This window comes from Lepus europaeus, chromosome 11 (assembly GCF_033115175.1).
Source record: "Lepus europaeus isolate LE1 chromosome 11, mLepTim1.pri, whole genome shotgun sequence".
NCBI classification, from domain to species: Eukaryota; Metazoa; Chordata; class Mammalia; order Lagomorpha; family Leporidae; genus Lepus; species Lepus europaeus.
The window spans coordinates 110,560,968-110,573,885 of NC_084837.1; the positions used below are offsets into that span (position 1 = coordinate 110,560,968).

The 12,918-nt window shown below is 62.3% G+C and overlaps 1 protein-coding gene across 2 annotated transcripts; it reads left to right on the top strand.

The window, feature by feature from the left end:
* The first annotated feature begins 764 nt into the window (after positions 1–764).
* Positions 765–12,135, top strand: DNAJA4 (DnaJ heat shock protein family (Hsp40) member A4). 2 transcript variants are annotated; one of them, XM_062206367.1, is made up of 8 exons: positions 765–848; positions 1,172–1,310; positions 5,909–6,089; positions 7,597–7,701; positions 8,774–9,001; positions 9,673–9,903; positions 11,522–11,622; positions 11,709–12,135. In XM_062206367.1, exons 1-8 carry the CDS (start codon positions 766–768, stop codon positions 11,922–11,924), a joined length of 1,284 nt encoding a protein of 427 aa, XP_062062351.1. In that variant the 5' UTR covers position 765; the 3' UTR covers positions 11,925–12,135. The 2 variants fall into 2 exon arrangements, with proteins under 2 accessions (XP_062062351.1, XP_062062352.1); XM_062206368.1 differs by lacking the exon at positions 765–848 and adding an exon at positions 1,043–1,083.
* Positions 12,136–12,918: the final 783 nt, after the last annotated feature.

Genomic DNA, 12,918 nt, shown 5'->3' on the forward strand with positions numbered 1-12,918 from the left:
GTCTGATCATGGCTCCCAGGGCACATGCCAGGAGCTGGGAGCAGCCCAGGGGCGTCGAGGGCTATTACTGTGCCCTTCCAGGCAGCCTCCCGGGCCACCCCGTCAGGTCAGGGTCCAGCCATGCGACCCCCGTGATGTGGTGCACGGCACGGCAATTGCCCATCAGATTGGTTCAATCAGCGCAGGTGCATTGAGGACGCCCGGAGGGGAGGGGGCGTGGATCCCCTCGGAGGACCTGGGGGATGTCGCCCTCTCATCTCATAGACGTAAATGCCCACATTGGGGGGGGGGGGGGCATTTACTGGCCTCCCAAGGGTGGGCAGCAGACAGATCGCTGTCCACACCCAGGGCCAGCTAAGGGCCGTTGTCCAGATCTGGAAGGCTTGGGGGTCCACCTCAGCCTTGAGAACCCCCCAGCTGCTGTGCACCCTCGAGAGACGGGACCCCAACCCAGTACAGGGCGCCCCTACCCACGCCCCCCAGCCCCTCAAGAACGCAACAATGTGGCGTAGGCCTCCGGGGCGCACGCGGGCGGTGACCCCACAGAGGGGGGCCACGCCCGTGGGAGAGGCCGGGTGGGGTCCGCGGGCCGCGCCCGCAGCTCGCCCAGCGCTGGCCCTCGGTGCGCGCGGCCCCCCAAGCCTCTGCAGCCTCCAGCCAGCCGGCCCCACGGACACGCGCAAGGGCAAGGGGGCGGCCTCGCGGCGGCGGGCCGGTCGTCGGAGGGCGCCCTTCACGTCCAAGCCGCCTCCCAGGGGCCCCGCCATGGCCCGGGGCGGCTCCAGCCAGACCTGGCGCTCCGGGGAGGCGGAAGGGCGGCCGGCGGAGCAGGCGGCCGAGGACTCGGGGTGAGCGGGCCGCCGCCGCCGCCGGAACCTCCGCGAAGGTTCTGGGCCTCTGTGGCGTCACCGGCTCCTTGCGGAACCTTCCGCCGGCGCCCAATAAAACCCGCGCGGAGGCGCCGGCGGCTCGAGTGCGGCGGTGCCGGGCGCGGAGGTCGGCCCGGCGGGCGGGCGGGCGGGCGGCTGAGGGGCGGCGGCCGCGACCGTGACCGCGACCGCGACCGCGACCGCGACCGTGACCGTGAGGCGCGGGCGGGCGGGCGGCGCGGGCCAGGGCCCCGGCGGGCGTCCCGGCCGCGCTGACCGGCCTCGCCCGCCCCGGCCCGCAGAGACAAGATGGTGAAGGAGACCCAGTACTATGACATCCTGGGGGTGAAGCCCAGCGCCTCCCCGGAGGAGATCAAGAAGGCCTATCGCAAGCTGGCGCTCAAGTACCACCCGGACAAGAACCCGGATGAGGGCGAGAAGGTGCGGGCGGCGGGGCCGGGCCGGGCGGCGGGGGCGGGCGAGGCGCCGCGGGAGCCCCTGCGCGGCCGGCCCCCGCTGCGGTCCGCTCGTCCAGCGAGCGCGGGTCGCCGGGGCTGAGCCCTGGGAGCCCGTGCTGGGCATCGCTGCGGGAGAGGCAGCCGGCGAACGGGGAAACTGAGGCACCCGGGGCCAGAAGTTGTGTCCTTGCCCGGGGACGCGCGGGATGGAAGGCGTTTTGTGCTCCTGGTCCCAGTGGGTGCGGAAACCCTAGGGCTGAGCCTGTGCCTGGGACCAACCCGGGGTCTCTTTTGAGAAGGTCAGGGTGCGAAGGGCCCCGACCTATCAGCGCATCGCATTCGAGGCTTCCTGTGGATCCTGGGTACCAAAAATAAGCCGCAAAGGGCTCCGCGTTGTAGGCGACTGGATTAATCTTTTTCACCGTGTTTTCAGGAAGTCTGCTTTTTGTCCCAAAGGAGGCACTCGAGCCACCTGAACAGGTGACTTGAAGGTGCCTCCCGGCTCCTTCTTCCGCCTGACGTTTTCCTGTGAAACTGTGGATGTCCCAGATGGGTTTTGAGAGGTGGGGCGGTTGCAGTAGCTGACAAGGTCCGCTCCCCACCCCCCACCCCCACCTGCCTGGTGTGGAGAGCCGATGGAAGCACCTGTCCTGGTGGTTATCCCAGCTGGAGGAAGCTTGGAGGGTGGTAGCAGTGATCAAATATTTATATTTAGCCACATCTGCCGATTGTGGCCATCACCAGGTTGAAATGCTTCCCTCCCAGACCGTGTGCCTGCCCCCACCCCCTCCAGCCCTTTCTCATCTATATTTAGGTGGGTTACTGTAGCTTTTAAAGCCCTTGGCTTTCTCCCTCGGGTTGGTGATTCATAGACACATTGCGTGCGTGCATCGTAGTTGGTTTCTCACCAGCTCCTGTAAGGAAAGAGCCTGGGCTGGTCGTGGCCTGAACAGCTGGCTCGTGGCTGCCTGTGGGCCAGCCTTGTGACCCTGGGCTCAGGTCAGACCTCATGCTCGCCAGGAGTTCGTGCCTGGCTGTGTGCGTGCACGGGTGTGTGTTTTTGGTGTTCCAAAGTTTGTCTGTTTACACTAGACTTGTTTTAAACTGAAAATTATTTATAACCAAGCAGCGAATTAGTGTCACATAAATGAGGCTCTTAGGAGTGGGGACTTTCAGGTCTCTCCTGGATTTTTTTTTTTTTTTTGGAGGGGGGACATGCTACTGCCAGGCGTATTCTCCTCTGCCTGTGTTTATGAAAGTAATAAACCTGTTAGTGTAGTTGTCAGGAGGTGGGTTCTGAAACACCGGTCCACTGCTTAGCCTCCGTGGACACTGGTTGCTCGTGTGATACCCGTATTCCATGCTGTGATGTGCCCAGGCCAGAGGCTGTGTCCCCACGCCTGCTCCTGAGCCGAGGGTCCCACTGTGCAGGGTCGGTGTTGGGAGGGTCCCTGGCTGGCCATGGGACTGAATGGCAATGTGATGAGAAGAAGTGAACTTTAAGAAATGTCGGGTGGGACCGGAGGGCAGAGAGCCCGGTACAGGTGCAGACAGGCAGGGGATTGGGGGGAGGTCTGCAGAAATCAACGGGGAGGGGGTGACGAGATGAGACGGGGGCTCCTCCTCTGCTCCTACTGTGTGCCGGGCGCTTTGCAGGCCTCTGCTTTTCTGTGTGTCTGTATGTGGCTCTTTGCGCTTTGCCTGTCTCAGGTGGAACCTTGGGGTTTTTTTCCTCCTGAGTTTGTCACTGTATTATTCATGTCTCTTCAAAAATAGACTCAGCCAGTCCCGTCCCCCTTGTTCTGGGACAGCTGAGACGGCCGTTGGGGTGCCGGTCTTTGTTTTCTGCTCTGTTGTCCCCCGTTGCTAGGCACTGGGTCGCCCGCATTTGTTGTCAGACGCGCTGCTCTGCTCGGTGTGGAGTCGCTACTTGTCTGGTCTGCGTGTGGTTGGTTTTCTGCAAGACACGGTGGGTGGCCAGTGGCCGGTCAGCAAGGCAGTCCCTTTCCGGGGCCAGCGATCAGGGGAGTGTTCTGGGCTGTGGCTCTGTTGAGATGAATTTGGTCTTTTGATTGATTTCGTTGTAACTTTTAGTTTGCATAATAGAGTTTGATGTTAAAGGGTCTTGAAAGAGCCCAACAGTGCAGGAAATCCCAAAATCCGAAGGCGAGCCCACCCTGGACACATCCGCTACACGCACCCTGGGTTCTGCCTTCCAGGCTTTTCCCGGCGGGGAGCCTGCGTGGTCGTCCTGTGCATAGACTTTAGTTTTCCTCTCTTTGCTTGGTATTTGATCACAAGTCAGGACGCAGCCTTCAGACCGTTTGCCCTGGCTGCAGAGCGAGCGCTTCCAGTGCCGGTCACGGGCAGGGCACTGGTTAGACTCGGAGGGCGGGGTCCCTGGAGGTTGAGGGGCCCCTGCTCTGGGTGGTCAGTGCCCCCACCCCTGCGGGATCTGATCGAACCCATCCCCGGGGTGTTCTTTTTCCACCCTTAGAGGGCTTCTGGCAAGTGCGAGTGCTGTGCATGTCCAGGTATTTGGTGAGTGTGTCTAGTGGACACTGTTATCTGTGTGTGCCCTGAGCTACACAGGGGCCCAGGAACGTTCCAGGGGCCTCCTTGTCCCGTTGCTTTCCGATCTGGGGGTGCAGAGACTACCTGCACCCCAAATTTGCTGCGGGGGGAGGGGGCCTAGTGACTGAGACCTACGCAGCAGAAGTGGTACGGAGAATTAATGTATCCAAAGACCGTGTGCCTTGTGCAGGGCGAGACTGAATTTCCTGGCCGGCTACTTTGGCGGGTGGGCTCTGCTTCTCAGATGTTGATCAGCTCCCTGGCAGGGGCCGGGGGCCAGGGGCGCTCCAGCACCTTGGTCAGTGTCGGTGTTTGGTCCTCGTGGCCTGGGCTGCACTGTTGGTCAGACCGAGCTGGACCCCTCTCCTTCATGTCTCAGTTTTCAGGACCCAGCCATTTGTTTACCAAATACATCCCCAGTGCCTTCTGTGGACTGCACACGGTTCTAGGCTCAGGGCTGACAGAGCCCCCAGCCCCGTGGTCATGAGGCTCGGGTCGCAGTGGGCACGCGGCATAAGCAGTGAGGATGGGAGTGGGCTTAGCTGTGGCCTTGGTCAGGGCGATGGCAGTGATGGGCAGAAGGGTGGTTGGCGTAGGTCAGTGTGCTGGTGTTTATACCTGTGGAGGAGATGGGTGTGGCACAGTGAGCACCTGCAGACCCTCCCCTCAGCTTTGCATGTTGGCTTCAATCATCTCTACAATGGATTGCACATCCCTGCCCATCGGAAGCTTCTAGAGCCTGGATTTTCAGATTGGGGTGCTCAGCTACTAACATCTATGCAAATATTCCAAAGTCCAAGAAAACCCCAATCCTGAAATGCACGTTTAAGACAAGTGTCTAACACAAGGGGTGCTCAGCCTTAAAGCAAGCTGCGCATGTCACAACCATGCAGCCCCAAACACATTTCTCCTGGGAGCAAGCGTCCTTGTATTTAACCATCGTGTAGATACTACAGCCAAAACGTCTAACGTGGAGAAAGTCACATTTCTTCCGTCGTCCCAGCAGCCATTGTCTCCCAAGCGTGGAGCCAGCACAGGACCCAGGCGGATCCAGCTTCCTTGTGTAGCAGTGGTAGGAGGCAGCATTGCAGTGTTCAAGGTGGGGTAGTAGGGAGCTGCTTGGGTTTGACCTGGAGGCTGGGATGCCACGTGGGACACGGGGTGCCTGGGTTCGAGTCCCGGCTCTGCGCCTGGTCCCTGGAAGGCCTCGGGTGACGGCTCAGTTGGTTGGGTCCAGGTCATTCACACGCAGACCTAGATCGAGCGCCTGACTCCTGGCTTCAGCCTGGCCCAGCCCTGTGCATCGTGGGTGTTTGAGAAGTGAACCAGCGGGTAGGACATCTCTTTCTCTCTGCCTTTCAAATTAAGTAAAATAAATGAATTTTAAAGTTTATGGAAAATTGAATTAAAAGAAGCTTATTTTGGTGCAAAAATGTTTTAAAATCCACGCGTCGTTGTTTTTTCATGATGCAATTTTTTCCCCACGAACTTTTTGACTCCCCTCACACGTTTCGGCGGGAGGCTGCACGTGGTGTTGTGTCCGCTTCGGTTCCTCCGGGCACAGGCTTGAAGGCAGAGGCAGTAGCAGGAGGCCAGGTGCGGAGAGGCGAGATCGGCGCCCGAGGCCGGGTCTGCAGCAGCACCTGGCCGGCCCGTGGACGCTCACAGGTGCCGGTAGTGGAAGTCCACGCGGTAAACCGGCAGAGCAGCCGTAGCCCCCGCGGCCCTATTTGGCTTTAGACTTGGGCCCTGGCACCACCTCAGTGCATCGGAACCGGGCTCTGCTGCTTCCTGCCGGCTGCAGCCAGAGGGGGGCGGCACCCCTCCCCGCTGCTTTCTCTCCCTGCGCCCCTTCCCCAGGGAGTAGGTGGGAAAGGTGGTCCCAGGGGACCAACTCTAGCCCGGGCCTGCCCGTTACTGTTTTGTATTTCTGTCACAGGCTTGCTTAGTGACACAACCCAAACCCCTCCGTGTCATAACCTCTCTCCTCTCTTTTCTCTTGCGAAGTTTAAACTCATATCCCAGGCATATGAGGTGCTTTCCGATCCAAAGAAAAGGGACATTTATGACCAGGGCGGAGAGCAGGCCATCAAAGAAGGCGGCTCGGGCAGCCCCAGCTTCTCGTCGCCCATGGACATCTTTGACATGTTCTTCGGCGGCGGCGGACGGATGGCCAGAGAGAGGAGAGGTAAACGCGGGGCCGATCTGGGTGCTGGCGCGGCGGGGGACCGTGCTTCGCGGGCATCGTCACGTCCAGGGTTCCTTGGCTTTGACCATTTTGCCACCTGTCTGGCGTCCAGGCAGCCTGCGAACTCTGAGTGTGCTTCGGGGTTGTGGGACACCCTCCAGACGCCACGTGGGAGGGGGTGTGGCAGTGGGTACAGAGGTTGGCTTCACCTTGTCCTCTTTCCCTCTGTGGTTGGCGCCAGCACCCGCGTGTCCGGGTGGGCGGCCGTGGCACCTGCTGGGGTCCTTTGCGATGCCTCTGCCGAGAGTGCCTCTCTCCTCCTCCCCAGCCCCTCCTTGTGACAGGGCGCCAGGGCCGGCGACCCCTCTGGGGCTGATGGGCTTGGCTGGGCTCCGTGTGGCCTGGTTCTCTCAGCCTTCCACGGCAGCTTCGTGCCATTGATTGGGCACTGGGTTTGCACAGCTGCCCCTCCCCCCGGCCTCTGCCCCGTCTGCCGTACTCCTCCTTGGGATCCAGAAGCCAAGTGGGGGACCAGGCTGGGTGGAACTCTAGACAAAGGCAGGCAACATCAGCTGTGCAGGGGGTTTTGGAAGTCTGGTTTTGGTCACTGAGGGGCCCCTGGATAAATGAAGCTATGTTTGTTCTCACACTGTAATTCGCTTTGGGCTTTGAAAACCCGGGGTGCCAATGCTGTGGACGTGGTGTGCGACAGCGGCCAGGCGAGCGGCAGGGCCCAGTCTTCCCTGGCCTCTGATCTGCTGCCTGCGCCTGTCATCAGTGCTGTGGCCGTGCTGTGTCCTACCCAGCTCTCTCACCGACTTGAGATGGAAAACTTCACGCCGTTAATTACATCATCTCTCAAAGGTGGCAGCCAGTCAGCCAGGACAGCTTGTACCAGAGACCGGGAGAGCCACGGGCCGTGTGGGGAGGGTCCTCATGCCTCCTGGCCGGACAGAAGGGCAGAGCCCGGAGCAGACAGACCCCCAACCTGGGACAAATGCAGAAACCAGATCTCGGCAGAGGAGAGCACTCCTGCATGGCCGCGAGCCACCAGAGGGCCCCCGAGAGGGAAGCACCTGCCGGCCCGAGGAGGAGCCGCAGGACACCCTGGGCCGCCCCTGCTATGTGGCCTTCATCCCCCTACTGGGACAGGGCCGGCCTCTCCCTGGGAGGTCTCGGACAGACGGGGGGTGGGGGGGGGTGGGGGTGGGGGTGGGGTGTCCCTGCGCGGCCCGCCTTCGCCTTCTCCCCGTGTGAGCGCTCTGTCCTCAGATTTGATAAAGACCTCGATAAATGACTAATTGGCTCATAGCAAGAGAGGCCGAGAGCTCTGGTGGCTGGCGCAGGGCCAGGCTGCGGCCATGGAACCCGCTTCCAGCCGGGAGACCAGCCGGGACCCAGCGCGGGGCTCTCTGGAGGCCCCCAGGCACGGGGCGGGTGGGCGATGTTCACGCGGCAGGCCGTTTATCGTGCGAATACTAACCCGGTTTTTTTCTCCCTTGGCAAGGCAAGAATGTTGTGCACCAGCTGTCTGTAACCCTTGAAGATTTGTATAATGGAGTTACAAAGAAATTGGCCCTCCAGAAAAATGTAATTTGTGAGAAATGCGAAGGTAAGGTAATTAATTAATTAAGTAAGTTTTGAGTGACTCTCACAGTCCCGAGCCCTAGATCCAGGGACGTGTGTGTTTTATGATTCACAGAAAACTTATTTCTCTTTTCACTTGTGGGCCTCAGGCAGAGATTGAGTGGGGCCCGAGGCCCGGGGCTTTCTGTCCCAGGGCAGGGTTGATTCCGGCCGGCCGCATAGTCCCTCCGTGTGTTGACAGTTATTTGAAGCGTTTAAAAACCAAGTCAGGGCCGGCGCCGTGGCTCAACAGGCTAATCCTCCGCCTTGCAGTGCCGGCACACCGGGTTCTAGTCCCGGTTGGGGCACCGGATTCTATCCCGGTTGCCCCTCTTCCAGGCCAGCTCTCTGCTATGGCCCGGGAGTGCAGTGGAGGATGGCCCAAGTCCTTGGGCCCTGCACCTGCATGGGAGACCAGGAGAAGCACCTGGCTCCTGGCTTCGGATCAGCACGATGCGCCGGCCGCAGTGGCCATTGGAGGGTTAACCAACGGCAAAGGAAGACCTTTCTCTCTCTCTCTCTCACTATCTACTCTGCCTGTCAAAAAAAAAAAACCTTAAAAACCGAGTCAGTCCACCTGGCCCCACGGTTGGCAAACCCTCCTGTCAAGGGCCGGGCAGTTAAGCGTCCCAGGCTCTGTGGCCCTCCCTGTGCTGCCATGGCCCGGATCTGCCATCTCAAGGCTCAACCGGCCCTTGAGTTTTCATGAAAATTCCGGTCTGGTGACGTCAGACCAGAGCACCCCATGGAGGGACGGCTGAGCCACGCCCCGCGGCCCCGGTGGACAGGCCCCCACGGCCCCTGCCGCTGCAGGCACTGGTGGGCATGGATGGCTTCACCTGCGGGAGCGGGAGTGGAATACAACACGTGTGATGAGGCTGACACAGCCCAGACCACACGTGCTTGTGAGCGGATGCCGTCATCCGGAGGTGGTCCGCCGGCCAGGCTCAGCCAGAGCCTCCCACGTGAGGACCCCTGCCCCAGGGCCCGGGCTCGGCTCGCTGCCCTTCCGCCCGGTGCACAGGGAAGCCGCAGCTGTGTTCCTGTGGTCTGTGCAGGCGTCGGCGGGAAGAAGGGGTCGGTGGAGAAGTGCCCGCTGTGCAAGGGCCGGGGCATGCAGATCCACATCCAGCAGATCGGGCCGGGCATGGTGCAGCAGATCCAGACGGTCTGCATCGAGTGCAAGGGCCAGGGCGAGCGCATCAACCCCAAGGACCGCTGCGAGAGCTGCAGCGGCGCCAGGGTGACCCGCGAGAAGAAGATCATCGAGGTCCACGTGGAGAAAGGTGAGGCCGTGTGGGCCCCGCCTCCCGCCGCCCGCTGCTGCAGCGCGGTGGGGGACAGGGGGTGAGCCGCGTCACCGCCCCGGCCTCTTGCCGTCCTGCGTCCTGAGACCACAAACAGCCTCTGTCTAAGCGTTTCCGGGGCTCAGGGTGTCACGTGGCCCCGTTGTGGAAAGGGCCCTCCTCCATCTCAGAGATCCCCTGGGACCCTTGGGGCGCTCTTGCTGAGCTGGGTTGTCCCGTGACTGAGGGGACACGGTCGGTTCTGTCCTCCGCCTCTCTCCCCACTGCGGTCCCTCCTCCATGCAGCGCCTCCTGCCCCAGTCCCCGTGGCTTCCTAACCTGGTGAACAAGAGAGAATCCACACCCGCCGCCGCGGGCGCTGTGGAGGGATTTCACGCACACGCGTGTGCCCACGCCAGCTCTCGGAGGGGGCCCGGGCTGGCCGCCCCGCAGCCGTGGCCAGAGCCGTGCGCTGAGAGTGGGTGGTGGCAGGAGGCAGCAGCGGGCCAGGGCAGGCACACCGTGTGACCGTGCTGCCTGGCCGCTCGGGACCCCGGCCCCCGCCTCTTTCCTCGGCCCCTGCCGCCCCAGGCCTGGCTGCGGGTGGGAGGCTGGCCGACTGCGACCCCCGAGCCCGTGAGGCGCTAACCGCGGGGCGTGCTGTTCCGTAGGTATGAAGGATGGGCAAAAGATTCTGTTTCACGGCGAAGGCGACCAGGAGCCTGAGCTGGAGCCTGGCGATGTCATAATTGTGCTTGATCAGAAGGATCATAGTGTCTTTCAGAGGCGAGGCCACGACCTGATCATGAAAATGAAAATCCAGCTCTCTGAAGCTCTGTGTGGCTTCAAGAAGACGATAAAGACGCTGGACGATCGGACCCTGGTCATTACGTCCAAGTCAGGTGAGGCCCGGGCGCCGCGGGCCCCCAGCCCAGCTCCGGGGCACCGCAGCATCAGGAGTTCTTTATTCTCTCCCAGAACAAAACAGCCAGTGTCAGCGGGGAGGGGCCGCGGCGGGAGTCTTGGGAGTCGCAGATTTGAGCTGAATCTGCCCATCAAACTTGTAAAAAAATGTGTTTTTGAACCAAACAGCTGAGGACAGGCACAGCACGCGGCTCAGCAGTGGGCGGCAGCGTCCGCGGGCGCGGCGGTGGCTGGGCCGTGAGCAGTGCTGCTGGGCGGGGTTGCTGTGCCTCTGGCCGTCCGAGGGTGGAGGCCACGGCAGGTCCGGGAGGGCACGGCAGCGTGCTGGCTTGGGCCGGTGCTGAGGGTGGACAGGCCATCAGGCACAGGGGCCGCCGTGCCCCCTGCCCTCCCTGCCTGCACCCCCCTTTCTGGCCTGGCTCCCTCTGTCGCCCACCTCTTTTGTTCTTCTTCCGCCCCCCTTTCCTGGGGATAATGTGAGATGACATTTTAGATCCAGGCCTTGAGCTTGTGGGGGTTTTTAAAACTTGGGCTCTCCAGTTTGGGGCAGAGTCTGACATTTGCAGAGCGTGTGCGTGTGTGTGCGTGTGCACACGTGTGTGCGTGCTTCATCGAGGACTGGAGGAGGGCCGCTGTGGGCGGGACTCGCTCCAGCATTTACAGCAGACACCTAGGGCCGCAGTCCACACGCCTCCCAGGTGCCCGCTTTCTCCCTCGCGGGAGGAGGAGTTCGAGGCCACAGGCTGCCCGTGCGCGGTGTGGGGCCCAGGCCCCCATGTGTCAGCGGCACTGTAGGCCGTGGGGGCTGGGCCACGTCTGCGTGCAGCTTCTGTGGGAAGGCCCGTCCCGGGCCATGCGTGGATGCTGAGGTCTTGGGTCAGCCTGCGGGACTGGAGCCCGGCACCTCCACCGGAACCAGGGAGCGGCAAACCCCGAGGGCCCTGCTCTGGCTGCAGCGCAGGAGGGGCTGGGTATCCCCAAACTTCCTGCTGCAGGCACTTTCTGGGGCGATTCTCTGCTTTTTCTGGGCTCTCTCTTCACCCTTTCCTGTCTGCGCTCCCCCCCCCCCCCCCCATTCCTGCTCCTTCCTCTCCTCTCCCCCTCTGCCGCCTCCTACTGGTGGCCTGCCACGCCTGCTGGAGCCCGGCTTCTCCCCCAGCACCAGTCTTCCCTGCGTGGTCTCACAGCTTCCCCTGAGCAGCAGCAGGTGCCCGACAGGGACTGAGAACAAACTCAATTCCAGAGACGGACCAAGGACACAGAGCCCTGGCCGCCGCGGCTCCTTAGCCCTGGCCGCCCTGCCCTCTGCTGTCCCCCGCCCAGCCTTTCTGTCCCTGTGTGCGTCCAGACCCTTCCGTCCGTCCTGGGAGGTCTCGAGGCCTCAGAAACCGAGTGGGGGGGCCACTTGCTCCCCTGCAGAGGAGCCCCCCCAAGGAGCCAGGGAGGAGCCTGCAGGTGGCCCCCAGCAGCTCTCAGGAGGGTCCCCGTCGTCGTGGGTGGGATCCTGTTTGGCAGGTCATGGGGACGGAGCGGGGGCCCTGGCGCAGAGGCCCCGCCCGTCTGACAGCCGCCCTCCCCCCCCCCCCCCCCCCGCAGGTGAGGTGGTAAAGCATGGGGACCTGAAGTGCGTGCGCAACGAGGGCATGCCGGTCTACAAGGCGCCCCTGGAGAAGGGCATGCTGATCATCCAGTTCCTTGTAAGTGCGTGACCCCGCGACCCCGCGACCCCGCAGCCTCAGCCTTGGCCCAGGCAACCAGCAACTCCGTGCGCGCTCTCCCGCAGGTGGTCTTTCCCGAGAAGCACTGGCTTTCCCCAGAGAAGCTGCCCCAGCTGGAGGCCTTGCTCCCGCCCCGGCAGAAGGTCCGGATCACGGACGACATGGAGCAGGTGGAGCTGAAGGAGTTCAACCCCGGCGAGCAGAGCTGGCGCCAGCACCGGGAGGCCTACGACGAGGAGGACGACGGGCCCCGGGCCGGAGTGCAGTGCCAGACGGCCTGATGGGCGCCAGCGCCGCGGCGTGGCCAGCACGTGGTGAATGTAACGTTGGCACAATGAAAATGGCCTCGCTTTCACGGCCTCGTGTTTGGGGTGTCCTGTGTATGTGTTCAGCATCCTCCACTGCTGAGTGTCCTCTTGGTTTTTTTTTTTTTTTTTGGTTGTAACTTAAGTTATAGCTTAATTTATATTTAAATGTTTTAAGTGTCAATCACCTCTCGTCTCCATATGCAATCTGTTCATTTCCATCCTCAGGATCTCCGCTTCCTGCGGCCGTGCCGACCGGTTCTGGCTCTGCCGGGGAAGCACAGCCCGGGCCAGCACAGCCCGGGCTGTGGGGCCTGCGGCCCGGCCCATCCCTGGCTCTGTGGCTCCCCCTCGCCCGCCCTGCCTCCGTGGAGGGCGTGGTCTCGGGGCTGCGGCTAGGACACTGGGAACCTCCATTCTAGGGGACCCTGGGTGGGACTTGCTTCGCCGTGCCCGGTTCTCACCATACGGGCTCTGCCCCCGGAGTCTCAGGCGCCTTAGTTCTGCTCTCTGGGCCCTGCCTGGAATGGCTTTGGCCGACCGTCTCCTGGCGGTTTTGGAACCTGCCAGGTCCTGCGGTGAGGACAGACCGTGTTCTCAGTGGTGGCCCCGCACGTGTTCTGTGTGTTTGATGACTTTCTGTTGACAGCCTTTGCGATGCTCTCCCACCCAAGTGCTTACTTGTAAACATGAAACGTGCCCACGCGCCCAGCAACCTGAGGGCCCAGCAGAGGCCCTGGGCGCAGGCTGGTGTCGGCCCCACAGCACCGCCAGCCTCCTGACCGGTGTCCCGGGTGGCTGCGGGGTCTGGTGTTGTCACCTCTCTCCCAGACTCTCCCTCCCAAGGGATAGTTGCCCATTGCACAGCCGTATCACCCGGGGCTTCCTGCACACTAGGCGCTGCGCGCCGGGCCTGTCTCCGAGAGCTCGCTGGGGGACAGGTCTCTCCTCTGGGCGGGCAGGCGACAGC